The 14827-nt window shown below is 46.7% G+C and overlaps 1 protein-coding gene and 1 long non-coding RNA gene across 2 annotated transcripts in view; one reads left to right on the top strand and one right to left on the bottom strand.

Annotated features, from left to right (window-relative positions):
• NXPH3 (neurexophilin 3) overlaps nt 1-569 on the bottom strand; it is a 3405-nt gene extending 2836 nt beyond the window's left edge. Inside the window, exon 1 of the mRNA XM_024199428.3 lies at nt 380-569. Within this exon, the coding sequence (XP_024055196.1) occupies nt 380-436 (57 nt within the window). The 5' untranslated portion in view covers nt 437-569. The remainder of the gene's footprint in view (nt 1-379) is intronic.
• Nucleotides 570-10643: 10074 nt separating this feature from the next.
• On the top strand, nt 10644-13638 carry LOC112106266. Its single transcript, XR_002908085.2, has 4 exons — nt 10644-10939; nt 11732-11802; nt 12178-12264; nt 13423-13638. It is a non-coding gene; the product is annotated as an uncharacterized LOC112106266 (long non-coding RNA).
• Nucleotides 13639-14827: the final 1189 nt, after the last annotated feature.

Genomic DNA, 14827 nt, shown 5'->3' with positions numbered 1-14827 from the left:
GTGCCACCCCCCGGACGGGCAGGGGGGACGGCGGGGCACGTTCCCACGGGGTGAAAGGTGCCCTCCGCCCCCTTCATCCCACCCTCGGGCGGGGCGGGATTGGTCACACGAGTCCTTGAACTCCCCACACTTTGGGGGAGCTGCCTCCTTTCCTTTCCCCACAGCCCCCCTCCCCATCAGCCAGACACTCCCCTCTTCCCCCCCCCCCACTCAAATACCAGCTGCACAATCACACAAGTTTGGGGTTTTTTTTGTGGTGGGGGGGGTTAAGACTTCTTGCTAATGCCTCCTTATACTTTTAAAGAGCCTCTCCCCCCCCATCCCCATCCCCCTCCCCGCCCCCCGGGAGCTTCCCTCCGCCCCCCCCCCCATCACTCACCAGCAGGGAGATGCTCCCCTGGACCAGGAACAACAGGCAGCCGCGAGGCAGCTGCATTTTCAGCCGGTGCCTCTCCTCCTGCCTCGCGGTGCCTGGGACTGAAGGGGGGCGGGGAGGTGTTGGTCCTCTTATAAGCGGGGCTCCTGGCTCCTACGGCCCCCCCCAGCCCATGATCTGTCTGGCAACTCCCTCCCAGATCGGCTGCTGGGCAGAGGCAGGAGCCAGTAGCCGCCCCTCGTTCCCTCCATGTGACGATCTCTCCCCTCTGCTTCGTGGCAGACTCTGTGAAACTCTCCTACCTCGCCCCCCCCCCGGCACTGTTCGCACCCTCCCACCGCCAGGTACCTGCAGCACCTCCAGGCTTAACCCTTCCCTGCCTGCACCGCAGCTGGACCCTCCAGAGGGCAGGCTCTGGACACTTTCTCAGTGTGGAGAATGCTCCAAAGATGACTCGAGACCAGCGCCCCCATCAGTGCCTGAAACTTCTGGGGGACAGGAGAAAGGTGAGCTGGAAACGTCTTTGTCCGCCGGAGCTCCCCGTGGGATCAACATGCTAATGCTGAACAGAGGAGGATGAACTGTGAAAGGTAAGGAAGTGAATGAAGTTTGGGGAAAGCAAACCCAGGATAACTGATTATCCTCCAAGCCAGGATAATACCAACAGCCAGGCTTATATCTTTACTCAGTACCTGGAGGAACTGGTCTCCCATTGCCCTGCTGCAGTGACTTCCAACCTTTGAGTCTTAAGGCCTGGTCTACACTACGACTTTAATTCGGATTTAGCTGCGTTAATCCGAATTAATCCTTAACCCGTCCACACAACGGAGCCAGTTACTTCGAATTAAAGGGCGCTTAAAATGGATTTCTGTACTCCACCCCGACGAGCGGAGTAGCACCAAAATCGATTTTGTTAATTCGAATTAGGGGTAGTGTGGCCGCACACCACCGAATTAATGTGGTTAAAATTAATGGGGTAGTGTGGCCGCACACCACCGAATTAATGTGCTTAGTGTGGCCGCGCACAATCGAATTTATACAATCTGTTTCCCAAATTCGAATTAATCTCGTAGTGTAGATGTACCCTTAGGACCACAAAACAGGAAACAAAGTTTGGGACGCTCCTCTCACTGTAAAGGCCAGGGAAGGGTAGTCAGGACCTGGCTGGGACCTATTCATGAACCTCTGAATCCAATGATCACTGTTAGACTTGGCTGGGAATTTTTCAACCAAAAGGTGTTTCATCCGCAAATGCGGATTCACAGGCATTGATACTGTTAGGGTTGGGAAAAAAAAGTCTCAGAGTTGTCCAAATGTTTTGACGTTTTCGTAATGACTTTTTGTTGAGAAGTTTAAGCTAATTGCAGTAAAAAGCAGGTTATTTGTTTAGGTTTTTGGTTCATGAAAATTTTTTGAGCTCTATTTTTCCCCTTGGTGTATGGAAGTGCAGAACAATATAATTGTTCCTTGTCACTAACTATTTCTTGCACAAGAGTGGATAAAGTTGGGGGTGGTGGGGTGGGGAGGGAAGAGATTTGAAAAAATAAGCATGGAATAAATGCAGAGAGATGATCTCCAGGTGAATAGTCCAGGAATGGAACCTGTATACTTCTAAGAGACTTGAGAAGCAGTGCGGTCCAATGCCTTGGCCATTGGGTTGGGAGTCTGGAGATCTGTTCCCAGCTGTGTCACTGACTTATTGTGTGACCTTGAGGGAGTCACTTTCCCCTCTGTTTTCCCTGCCACCCTTTGGGTGTCTTGTCTATTTATAAACTCCTCCGGATGAGATGTCTCTCTTTTACGTGTATGTACAGCGCCCCTAGTGCAATGAGGCCTTGATTTCAGGCACTACCATAATATTACCACCATGAAAGCCCTGGTCCGTACTATTGAAAATCAATGAGAGCTTTGCCATTGTCTTCAATGTGCATAGGATCAGGTCCAAAGTAGGCATCAATTCAACTTGGCGTTTAGCTTGTCAATTGTTCATAAAATATGAAGCGCTATAAGATGTAGCTAGTAGACCTTAGTTTATCATGTCTTACAATGTCCAGAGACCTTGAAAGAACAGTAGTTAACTTTGTGGTGTTTTTGTTTAGTTGACCTGGCCACTGGAGAAACCTTTGAAGTTCACAAGACTTCATTTATTTTGAATTTCAGCTGTAAGCCCTGCTGATCACTGACTGGCTTGGAAAACACCACATGAAATCAGCGTAGTGAATAACCTACCCCAATGCACAATCATAACTTTGACCCCTCCCCTTCCCATTTTTTGTAGTAATTTTCCCCACCCCCTTCTCTATAACATTTAAATGGCCAATGCTTGATAATTTTAGCTCTGGCCTGATCTCCTCTCCCTCCTGTGTCTGAAATTCACAAGAGGCAAGGAACTGAAGAAACATAACTTAATTCCCCCAAAGCCACTTTATTTGTATTTATATTATCCCAAAATTAAACCGCCACCCCAGGCTCTGACGCTCTTTAAAAATCTAGAACTTCACCAGTAAAATAAACAGTCCCCACCGATTGCTTCCAGCCACAGCTAAGAGAGAAAAAGGAACAGTGGTTTAAATCAGTCCATCTAGGTTGCATCATTATGCTCATTTCACAGATGAGGAAACTGAGGCACAGAGAGGGGGGGAAATGACTTGCCCAAGGTTACTGCAGCAGAGCAGTGGCAGAGCCAAGAATAAAACTCAGATCTCCTGAGTCTCAGTCTAGTGCTCTTGCTACTAAGCCACAGTGTCTCCCACAACAATCCCACCAGAGTTGCCTCTCTCTCCCTCTGCATCCTCACTAATCTCCCTCCACCTTGCAGCACATCCTGAAGATTAACAAACTATGGATCAAGGAAAGCGAATTCCAAAGGCAGGGGGTACTCGCGGAAAATGCCCTGCCAGCAGCCCCATCTTTATACCAATGGGGCCCCAGCTCAGGCGACACAGGCAGAAAGGCGGTCTCTCCGAAGGTAGGTCTCAGGCCCTTTGGGGCCAGGGGAGATCAAAAAGGACAAAGATCTGGCATCATTTTTAGCAGATGCGGAGTTAGTCATGCATTCAGGGTGATCTTTCTGCTGCTTATGTGGGGGTATATAACCTGTTGGCTTTTTAAACCTTAAATGAAGGTGAATAAATAAGGGACATTTTAATCTCACCTTGATGCCTGGGGATTGAGTCATCCTGTCGTCGATGTTTAGTTATGGTGACAACTTGTCATGGAAGCTTAATACCCCGTGTTATGGTTTTGGTGCTGAGTTTACAGACAGCGTTGAAATTTTCTTTTGGAGGAAGGAGATGGGCGAGAGCGCCCTCTAAACTGAAAGGGGAGAGAGGAACAGTGTTGGATGATCCTAGCAGATATAACCAGGAGCAATGGGACCCAACCAAGGATGAATCCCGAGTAAAATTTTCCTAGCAGAAATTAAACGGTTGAATACTCATCCTAGCAAAATGGTGGAAGTGTGACATTTAAAACCTCATTGGACAATGATCCTGTCCTTGTCCCTGTCCTCATGGCTTGCATGTCTCTAACCACTATGATTCACATGGAGAATTGCTGCTCTTTCCTTGGTGGGGTTCTGTGGAGAGGGGAGGTGGAGGACTTTGAGAGTGTCCCCTGGTACGCAGGAAGAGCTGGTGCAATGTTACATCACGAATCATTTCACCCGTTGTGTTTGCAGAGTTGCAGCGTGGAGGCCTTTAGCTTTTCAGAAAGTGCTGGTTGAGCAAGGCTTGAGACCAGTTTGTCTAATCCAGATCTGCAGAGCCACCTGGTGGGTGGCCCAGAGGCTTTCGGGAATTAATCCTGCTGGATTCCTGTAGTGTGGTCAGTTCTGGTGGCAAACACTCCTTCCTTGTCTAGAAAAAGATACTTCTTCCTTTTTCCTGCTGAATCCATTTAACACCATGGGGCCTTGATCCTCCTCACAGGGGACATTTTAAAAATGGACAGACGTGTAGAAGTTGGAGATGGAAAAGCACTCTTAGGAGAGGGAGCCTGTCCAGTGGGAGGTGTGCTGGCCTGGGATTTTTGAGACTTAGGTTTCATTCTCAGCTTTACCACTGACCTGTGTGACTGTGGGCAAGTCACTTCCCTACTCTGTGCTTCTGTTTTCCCCTCTCTGTCTTGTCTATTTCAACAGTCAGCTCTTCGGGGCAGGGGCCATCTCTTACTAGGTGTTTGTACAGTCCCTAGCACAAAGGGACTGTAGGTGCTACTGTCATGCAAATCGTAATCATCCAGTCCATGTCCCTGGGGCCAGTGCAGGATTTCTCCCTATGCCGTGTTTCTAGCATTTTGTGCAGTCTGGTTTTACCAAGTGATTGGATCTTTCTAGTGGGACATTCTGATGTTGTTTAGGCCAGCATTCGTGGAAGTCTGGCCCATAGGAGGGTGGCTGGCTTGTTGAAAAACTCCAATCATTCCTATTCTCTGCTCGAAATAATGTCTCTGCTCTTGCAAAGCCTGGCTTGTGGTTGGAGGCCCTTTCCTGTGGGGTGTAATAAGAATGGGTCTTGGGTGAGGGATGAGGGCAACAGTGCAAGTTCTGGGTAACGAAGAGATAATGGCTAATGAAGTGTTTGACAAAGGTAACGGTGGTAGCTGGATGACGGAGGGATGTCAGTTGCAATGGACTATTTTTCAATGTGTTGATCATTGCAGAATTGTCTAGCTATAGGTTCCCTTTCTGGGTTTATGCTGCCCTCTAGTGGATCTCTTTTACCTAGGAAAAACTTAATCAAACCAAAATGTATGTACAGGCGAGCCTCATCTTACGCTGGGGTTACGTTCTGCTGTCAGTGCGTAAAGCGAAAATTGCGTATAGTCAAAATTACATTGAGTGTAATGGCAGGTGGAATCGCTCGCACTACAGGTACAGTATTTAAATTGTTGTTTTGTTGGTTTTGTTTTTTGTTTTTGCCGACCGCGCAAAGCTGAATTCGTGCATGTTAAATGCGCGTAAGATGAGACTCCCCTGTAAGTGCTGTGGGCGACTGGAGTGGGGGCTTGCAATGGGTGGAAGGCGCTTGGAAAGCTGTGATGTTGAAAATGACCTTGGGGAAATAGTGGAGAGCAAATTAGACGTGACTTAGCAATCAACCAGGGTAGTGTATTGTCTTTTCTCTCGGCACAACAGTAATAGGAGGAAACCACGTGGACACAGTTGGGATCCAAATAACTGTGTTTATTAACTATATACAAACATGCAAGGCCTACCTACGTATACACACTACTGCTCTGCTAGGTTCTGGTGGCTTCTGCGGTAGAAGTCAGGGAGGCCAAGTAGAGGGATATTTAAAGGCAAACGACCCAATTCCTATACATTGTGCAGTGGAAAAGGCCCGTGTGGCTTATGGGCTGCTGATGCAGAGGCGTGTCATTACAAGTCGTCCCCTTCTACATACGCACTGCTAGTGCAACTCCATCTGAAGTATTGTCTTCAGTCCAGGGAACCTCACTACCAGAGGCATAAAGACAAGATCGAGGAGTTCAGCGAGAGGCAACAGAATGGCCATGAGGTTGGAAGGGCTCCTTTATGCGAAGGTTAAAAGAGCAAAATATGTCTAGCTTTGCCAAGGGATTCCTGGGGTGGGAATCTAAGCCTTCAAACATTTGAGCATGTACATGCTGAGAAGGGCGAGGAATTATTGAGGGGGTGGTTCAAAGGAGTACAATAACATCACCTAGCTCCTACATAGCACTTTTTTCCTCCGTTGATTTCAAAGTGCTTTCCCGAGCAGGTCAGTATGGTTGTTCCCATTTTACACACGGGGAAGCCAAGGCATGGGGACAAGAAGAGTTGCCCAAGATCATCCAGCAGGCCAGTAACAGAGATGAGACTAGAACCCAGTTCTCCTGAGTCCTGGTCCGGTGCTCTGCCCACTGGGCAGCACTGCCCCTGAATGAGGCTAGTGCGGCGTAATGCCGATTGGAAAGAAAAGAGGAGGGTATTGTGCTGAATGTTGTGGGGAGGGAAGAAATTCCTGCCAGCGAGAGCTCTTAGACTTTAGACTAGTCACCTGGCCAGTGGTGGCAGCCCCCGAAGGTTTTGAAAATTTAAGACTAAACAAGAATATGCACTACATATTGTAGAGAAGGATCCTGCACTAGCCGTTGGGGTGGGGGAGATGGGTTGATCGATTTCTCCGGCGCTCATTTCTATGACTTTGTGAATGTGCTTTCTAATCCTCCTCAGAGCAGGAAGCCCAGTCTAGGGGTCACAACAGAGGGCTGAGCGCTAGAACTTCCCAGAAGTAACACCAGCCTCCTGTTTGGCCTTGGGCAAGTCCCTTAACCACCTGAGTACAATGGGGATAATTATTGCCACTCTCCTAAAGGTGATGGATGGAATAATTAATGCATGATTAAGACAAAAACAGTCAGTAGTATAAGAAATACATGAAGGCTGATGGAATGCAGCCTGGTTAATAACACCTAGCTCTTTTTGTGCTTTTCATCAGTAAAGATCAAAGCACTTTACAAAGCAGGTAAGCGTCATTATCCCCAGCAATGGGGACACAGAGGTGAGCTGACTTGCTCCAGGTTATCCAGGAGGTGAGTGGCAAAATCAGGAATAAAAGGGTTCCAGAGATCCAGTCCACTCACCACACTATATTCTATATTGGATATAAAACCTGAGTGTGTTTCCTTAGCTGCATTGTCTAACGTGCACATGTCTGTGTGTGTGTGTGCACATGTATGTATGTATGTATGTATGTATGTATGTATGTATAGGTTTGTACATTCCAATGCCAGAAGGGACCATTGTGATCATCTAGTCTGACCTCCTGTATAACACAGGTCACAGAACTTCCCCAAAATCATTCCTAGAGCAGATCCTTTAGAAAAAAACATCCAATCTCAATTTGAAAATTTCCAGCGATAGAGAATCCACCAGGACCTTTGATAAATTGTTCCTATGGTTAATTACTCTCACTGTGGAAAAAATTACCCCTTATTTCCAATCTGTTTTTGTCTAGCTTCAACTTTCAGCCCCTGGTTCATGTTACACTTTTCTCTGCTAGACTGAAGAACCCATTTTCAAATATGTGTTCCTCACGTAGGTACTTATCGATTGTAATCAAGTCACCCCACTAACTTTCTCTTTAAGCTAAATGGATTGAGTTCCTTGAGGCTCTCACTATAAGGCATGTTTTCTAATCCTTCTCATGGCTCTTTTCTGAACCCTCTCCAATTTGCCAACATCCTTCCTAAATTGGGGGTACCAGAACTGGACACAGGATTCCATCAGCGGTCGCACCAGTGCCAAATACAGAGGTAAAATAACCCCTACTTGAGATTCCCCTGTTTATGCATCCGAGGATTGCTTTTGGCTACAGCATTGCACTGGGAGCTCATGTTCCTCCCAAATCTTTTTCAGAGTCGCTGCTTCCCAGGATAGAGTCCTCCATCCTGTAAGTATGGCCGACATTCTTTATTCCCCAAATTGACTTACATGTATAATCTGTCTCTTACACATCACTGAGGATTTCCTAAATGGGATCAGAATCAAGCCCGTGGTTTGCAGCTGGCAGTGGGCCTTGGATTTCCCATTCTAACCAGAGGCTCCAGTGATGTAATAGAGGGAGTTATCATAAATCCCTTGTCTAAATTCCACCACCAGATTAAAGGGAGGTTTGGGGCTGATTGCCCTGTCTCTGACAGCATTCAGCCCTTCTCTGGGTAGCTAAATCATCCCAGCTAGGTGTGATTTGTATCCACAGGGCTCATTTAAAAAAATAATCTCTGAAAAGCAATTTTGTTGCCTTTGGCCTGCACCGGTGTCAGGGATTTTAGAAAAAACAATGCCCTTGGGAAGGTTATCCCAGGATTCCTCTGCAAGGTCTTCACCCTCTGTTTCATATTGCACAGCTTCAGCGGGGTGCTCTGTGGGTGTGTAACATGTATGAATGAAGAATGAAGTTCAAGCGTTTCCAGCACACGGCACTTAAATCAAGTGTCTTTGCCAAGTGGTTAGGCCTCCCTTCTTGGCTAGGGTTAAGAGAGCGTGTTTGGATTTTAAGTGGCAAAACCAGTTAATAGATTCCTTCCTGCATCCTCCCTCGTCTTTGCAAGGCGTGCACACACAGACCCCAGGGGTTATCATAAAGGTAAAGGGAAAGGAGGAGAGACACATCTGGGGAGTGCCTTGTTAAAATACAGGTGACCTATCACTAGGGCCTCTTGTAATTCTGGAGGCAAAATGTCACGTGACACAGATGCTGCCCCACATACCATGCGACAAGATGGGGCACTGCCCCATTTGCCACCTGTAAACTCAGTGTTACTCTCGGTGCCAGTGCTGGCTTAACGCTAGTGTGATTCTCCATTGACTTCAGTGGAGTAACTCCTGGCTTACAGAGGTGCAGCGACATCAGAATCAAGCCCATGGATTTCAGCCAGTGATGGGCCTCCCCGACTTGTGACTCTAGAGGGCAGCAGGGAGCTGCTGTATGGCTACATCTGGGGGGATTGTCTGCTTCCTCAACGGCCCTAGCTGCTGATGGAGATGAAGATCAGTGACCTGTAGCTGGATTTCTTTATGGTGCATTACTGAAAATGTGCTATGCCACCAGGGATGCCCCCCCCTTTTGGGGGGTGGGGGTGGATTTTGGTTTGGTGGCCAAAAACTATTTCAGAAACATGGTATTGTATATGGCCTGTAGCAACTAAAGGTCCCATAGCATTTTTTTTAAATAGGAAAGGAATGTTTATGTTGGTATCCTGGCAAAATTCCCATATGGGTAACTACATTCTATCTACCCCAAAATTCCCCATGCAGCGTCAGCTGGATGTAGCCCTGATTTGTTGTGTAGCGTGGTTATGCACTGTTATAACAGTTCCCATGTTCCACTCCAGAGACAGCTGCATTGTTTGTTCTGGTAGATACATAATTGACAAAGTGCTTTGGAATGGAGGTAAATTTAAGGTATTAATCTAGTAAAGAGAATGATTTGCTATGCTGGAGAATGTTTCAATTATTTCTCCCCGTGGGTTCCTCCCCAAATTGGCTTGTTTGATAATCTTGGTCCAAGAAAACTCTAGAGAGAAGAGACTTCTTGCTTCTGCTCCAAGGTGGTTGTGGATCTGACTTCTCTTTCATCAGGAGCAAGGACTCTAGGAAAAGCCCCTTCTCCCCCCTATCTCCATGCCTGGAGGCTTCCCAGCTCTGATCTGAAGGGACTTACATTTCACCCCTATACTGAGGGAATGATGTCTCTAATTTCACCTCCCTTCCTCTGCCGAGGCTGAGTATCATTTCATAAAAATAACACAGAAAGCAACTAGGCTCTGGGAAAAAAATAATTATGGGAAAAACAAATCCGTGCCAAAGGGGCTTTTGTGAACATATCAGGTTTGGAGAGAAAGCTGCTGAGTTTGGGACATGCGCCCTTCTGTCCTTTCGCTGGGCAGGCTAGGGCTGCAATACAATCTCAAGCATGTTTATTTCCTTTCAAACCTCTGGCTTCCCATGGAAATGCTACCCTCCCCCATTTATTAGGAAGGGTTTGGGTATCTTTTTCCCTCTTTGTGTTTAGTGTGTGGGGGGGACGACACATTATTATGCTTTATTTTCTCAAGAGTTTTCTCTCTCAGCCCTGTTTTTTTTATGTGCTCCCAAACATCATCACTTGAGCCGTCTGCCTCTGCTAGCCCCTTTATCCCACTCTTTAATCTCATCTGTAGACTGCAGAATTTGCAGGGCAGGTTTGTTTGATCATTTATTTGTAAATTCCTCCATGCAGGGCCTCATGTCTGTCTGTCTCTCTTGTAAAGCAGCGTGTGTACGTTGATGGCACTAACAATAAATCTGTAGGAGAGGGAATTTTGATCTCCTTACTCTGTCAATCCTTGGTCTCTCTGTGGAGATAGTGCCATTTGTGATGGGAGTTCATGTGATGTGGATGTGCATTCATTAGGAATTGGACAGTGACTCACCAGCTGACTTCATGCCAGGCTCAACAAATGAGGGGTAATAACTTTTGGTTAGGAGGCCAGATTTGAACCACCAAACTAGAGAGGAAAGGGTTCATGTTTTATTAGCAATCTACCAAGTCAGCATAGTCACGCCTCCGTAATGATTAGCGCTGATCAGAAATGTTCGGATGCAACAGTTTAGTTTGAAAATGCCAATTCATAGAACCCACAGTGTTTCTTGGAACCATCTTGGATTTAATGGACTTTCAGCAAATCAAAGGCAGGGTTCCATGGGAAATTTGCGTGGTTTCCTGCCAACTCACCGGGTGGGCTGCTGGGGGAGCTGCTTCTTCCAGTTTCCAGGCTCTCTGCCATGGAGTAGGAAGTGTGGAAGTCCTGGGATGAGCTCCCACAGTCCATGGGTGTGGGACTCAGGGGCCAGCTATCCAGCAGCTGCTGAGTGAAATTGACATTTATTACTGAGACAAGGTGGATGAAGTAATATCTTTTGCTGGACCAACTTCTGATGGTGAGAGAGACAAGCTTTCATTACTGCTAATACAGAACAAAACCACATTTTGAAATAACAAAATTTCCTGTGAACCGGAAATCCCACATTTCAGCCAGCTCTAATAAAGATGCAAGGTAAGCATGCACTGATGCAATCTAATGGCCCCAAGATGCAAAGTTTGCAGATATCAGCATTTCTTATGCACCTCCTGTGGTAATAACGATGTTAATGCAAAAAATTAAATTGGACTTACCAGTCAAACAGGATGACACTTTTGTTGGGGAGGCTTAAAGGGTTGTCGGCGTTCTCCTGGAACTGGACAAGAAAGGTCAGTTTCTTGGAGGGCAAAGAGGGATCAGTGCCAGTTTAGTCTGGAAGGGTAAGAGGCTGAAATCTCTACAGTTAGCTGCTAATAAATAAATTTGATCTGGAGTGAAAGGCTGGGAATAAGAAGGTCTCTAACCATGAGAGGAGGGAGATTTTTGGAACAGCCTCCCAATAGGAATAGAAGGGGCAAGAAACCTACCTGGTTTTACGATGGAGCTGGCTAAATTTATGAATGGGTTTATATGATGTGGATGCCTTCAATAGCAAGGGACTGGACTCTATGACTCAGGAGGTCCTTGCCAGTCCTATGTTCTTATGAATGGAAAAACGCCTAGCAGTGAACCTCAAAGAGTTGAAGGCTTATTTGGGCCCCAGAAGTTTGGATGAATCTCTGCATACTGCGGTGTCAGGATCGAGGTTTCGGGAGGACAGCCTTTCTCAGGGCATCTTGAAATGTAAGTAGGCGTGTGAGGAAGCTAACTAAACACTTCTGAACCTGAACATCAAACCAGTTCTAGTATGGGGAGTAAAGGTCCAATACGTTTTCTCTGATGCAGCCAGCTCATGTATCTGTCTCTTTCATTGTACTGGAATTGCAGAATCTTACTAGCTAGAGATGGAGAAGACCAATAAGATTCCATTCAGCCCAGTTCCCAGAGGGCCAGTGCAGGTATGTTTTTTTTTTTCTTTTTCTCAAGTGAGTAGTCTGGTCTGGTTTTATGTCTCACATGCTGGGTTTCTACCACTTCCCTTAGGAGACTGTTCCGCACCCTCCTCGCGCTCATTATTAGGGAGAATATTTCCCCTAATATTCATTCATTATCCCCCCTTCTTAATTTCATCCCAGTTACATATTAGTTGCTAAATAAGGTCAAGCAGCACCAGCCAAAACTAGTTGAATTGCATAAAATAGGGCTAGGCTTGGGGTTTATTGCAGATCTCATGCCAGGTAATGTTCTCTTTAAAGCTCCAGCTGCTGGAGTCAAGTGACTATGTTAGAATCTCAGCTTTCATTAAAAAAAGTATTGAATTCTCCTGGTTGCAGAGAGAGGCCTGAACGTGCGGTCAAGTGCACCCGAGAGGTTTGGAAACCAGAAGTCAAACAAAAGACCCCAAATGTACAATTATTTTGGTAAGTCTCATGATTTTTAAGCCAATCTCCTGACTTTTTGGGGGGCCTGACTCAAAATAGTTGAATGTGGGGGTTGGTAATACTGGGGCTCTCAGAGTGGGGTGGGAAGAAGTGATCCTAAAATCGAGGGTATGTCTAGACTGCAATCAGAGGTATGACTGCAGCTCCAGGTAGGCACCCACTCTAGCTAGCCTGGCTTAATTATAGCGGTAAAGATGCAGCAGTGAAGGTTTCCCTATGGATTGTACAAGCCCACCTGGAAACGTACTTGCTTTGCTAGCCCATACTGGGGTCCGTGCTGCTGTGTTTTCACTGCCATTTTTAGCCATGTTGGCTAGGTCAAAGTTAGCACAGGTACACCTGTAAGAACTGCAGTTTGCACTTCCGATTGCAGTGTAGACGTCCTCTCATAGAATCATAGAATATCAGGGTTGGAAGGGACCTCAGGAGGTATCTAGTCCAACCCCCTGCTCAAAGCAGGACCAATCCCCAGACAGATTTTTGCCCCAGATCCCTAACTGGCCCCCTCAAGGATTGAACTCACAACCCTGGGTTTAGCAGGCCAATGCTCAAACCACTGAGCTATCCCCCCCGCGAGTGTAGCAATCCTCTGCCCTGCAAATGATGGCTCTGTGTGGTACTCAGCACCGTGCTGAGGCAGGTCAAACAGCAGCTGAGATGGTATAGCCGTGCCCTAGCCGGAGGCTGCAGTGAGCAATACCCACTCCTCCCCTCTCTGCTCCTTCCCTTCCCCCTGGGGCTGACAGCTGAAGCTAAGCTGTCAATATTTGTTTACAGCTCTCTCTTCCCCATACCTAGCAGGTCCTGTCAGCCCAGGGAGCGCCACTGTTGTCAGTGAAGCGCAGCGGAAACTGTCCATCTGTCTGAATTAAACAGCACGGACGTGTTGATCTATGGAGGGCAGATTCTGCGTCTCCAGCATCCTGGTTGAGCTGGTCCAAGCGGGGGATTGTTTTCTGAACAAACACATTAGTGTGTCTTTGTTTCTCTTAGCCAGAAGGTGGCCTCAAGAAAGTCAGCTTCACACTCTCAGCCATTAGATAAGCGGCGAAAGGGTGGGTTTTTTGCTGCCTCCCTTTCATTAATCTCCTTGCTTTGTCTCCCCATCAACCCCTGCCTTTCTCTGTCTCTTTTCAGTCTCATGTCAGTCCTTGGTGTTCCCATCCCTCCCTGAGCTGGCTGCAAAATGAAGATAAGCGCTGGACTGGGAGCCATATAATAATAATACTTCGTGCTAGAGTGGGTCAGAAATGGGTGTCCCTCCCCCACCCCCACAACAGGAAAATTTAGACTTTTTGTTGACACATCAAAAACCGCAAAAGAGAATGTGGCTGAAAACTGCTAAAAAAAAAATGAGGGGGAGAAATGGGGTTTTGTGTTCGTTTTTCCAACCAACCAAATAAATAAATCCACATTTTTTTCTGTAGAGACTTCCATTTAGTCAAAAACCCAATTTCCCATCCAAAGACGTTCCAGCTGAAAACTTTCACCCACCCCGGCACAGCTCTTACAAATCACCTTTTATCCCTGGATCTTGGAGGGCTGCCTCTGAGAATTAGTTTGCCCAGTCCAGTGCATCCTATGCGTCTTCATTCCTATGCTGGTCAATCCATGAGCAAATCTGTATTTGTGATTATATTTGCATTCCAGTAGGAGTTAGAGGCCCCAGCCTCACGTGCTAGGTGTTGCACTCAGATAATCCCTCCTCTGCTTGCTTTTTCTGCTCTCTGTTCATGTCCGTCTTCATTTGACCCTGCAAGTCAGTGGAAGTGAATAAGCCACGGGATTGACTACATGGTGTCAGTTTACTCGTGGATAAAACTGAACTGAGGCTCAGGAGACCTGCGTTCTAATCCTAGCTCTGACTTTAGGAAAGTCACTTCACCTCCCTGGGCCTCAGTTTCCTCATCTTTAAAATCCGGTAATGATTCTGCTCTCCTTTGTAAAGTGCTTTGAGATCTACGGGTGTGGAGAAAGTAAATAAGGAAGTGTTATTTACTCCTTCTCATAACGCAAGAACTAGGTGTCACCCAATGAAATTAATAAGCAGCAGGTTTAAAACAAACCAAAGGAAGTATTTCTTCACACAACGCACAGTCAACCTGTGGAACTCCTTGCCAGAAGATGTTGTGAAGGCCAAGTTTCAAAAAGAACTAGATGAAGGTCCTGGAGAATAGGTCCATCAATGGCTATTAGCCAGGATGGGCAGGGGATGGTGTCCCCGGCCTCTGTAAACTGGGAATGGGTAACAGGAGATGGATCACTTGATGATTACCTGTTCTGTTCACTCCCTCTAAAGCATCTGGCACTGGCCACTGTTGGAAGACAGGACACTGGGCTATATGGACCTTTGGTCTGACACAGTATGGCCGTTCTAATGTTCTATCTAAGAGCTAGGTATTACTACTATTTCCTCGTGCTTCTCTGACTCTCTCTTTCTCTCTCTCTGCATCCACCTGTTATCTCTTGTCCTACTTAGAGTTTAAGCTCTTCGGGGCAGACGTGGTTTTTGTTCTGTGTTTGTACAGCACCTAGCACACTG

This window comes from Terrapene carolina, unplaced genomic scaffold (genome assembly GCF_002925995.2).
Source record: "Terrapene carolina triunguis isolate 2854851 unplaced genomic scaffold, T_m_triunguis-2.0 Scaffold193, whole genome shotgun sequence".
NCBI classification, from domain to species: Eukaryota; Metazoa; Chordata; order Testudines; family Emydidae; genus Terrapene; species Terrapene triunguis.
The sequence above is the reverse complement of the archived record's forward strand: the minus strand, read 5'-3'. Positions and strand labels throughout refer to the sequence as shown.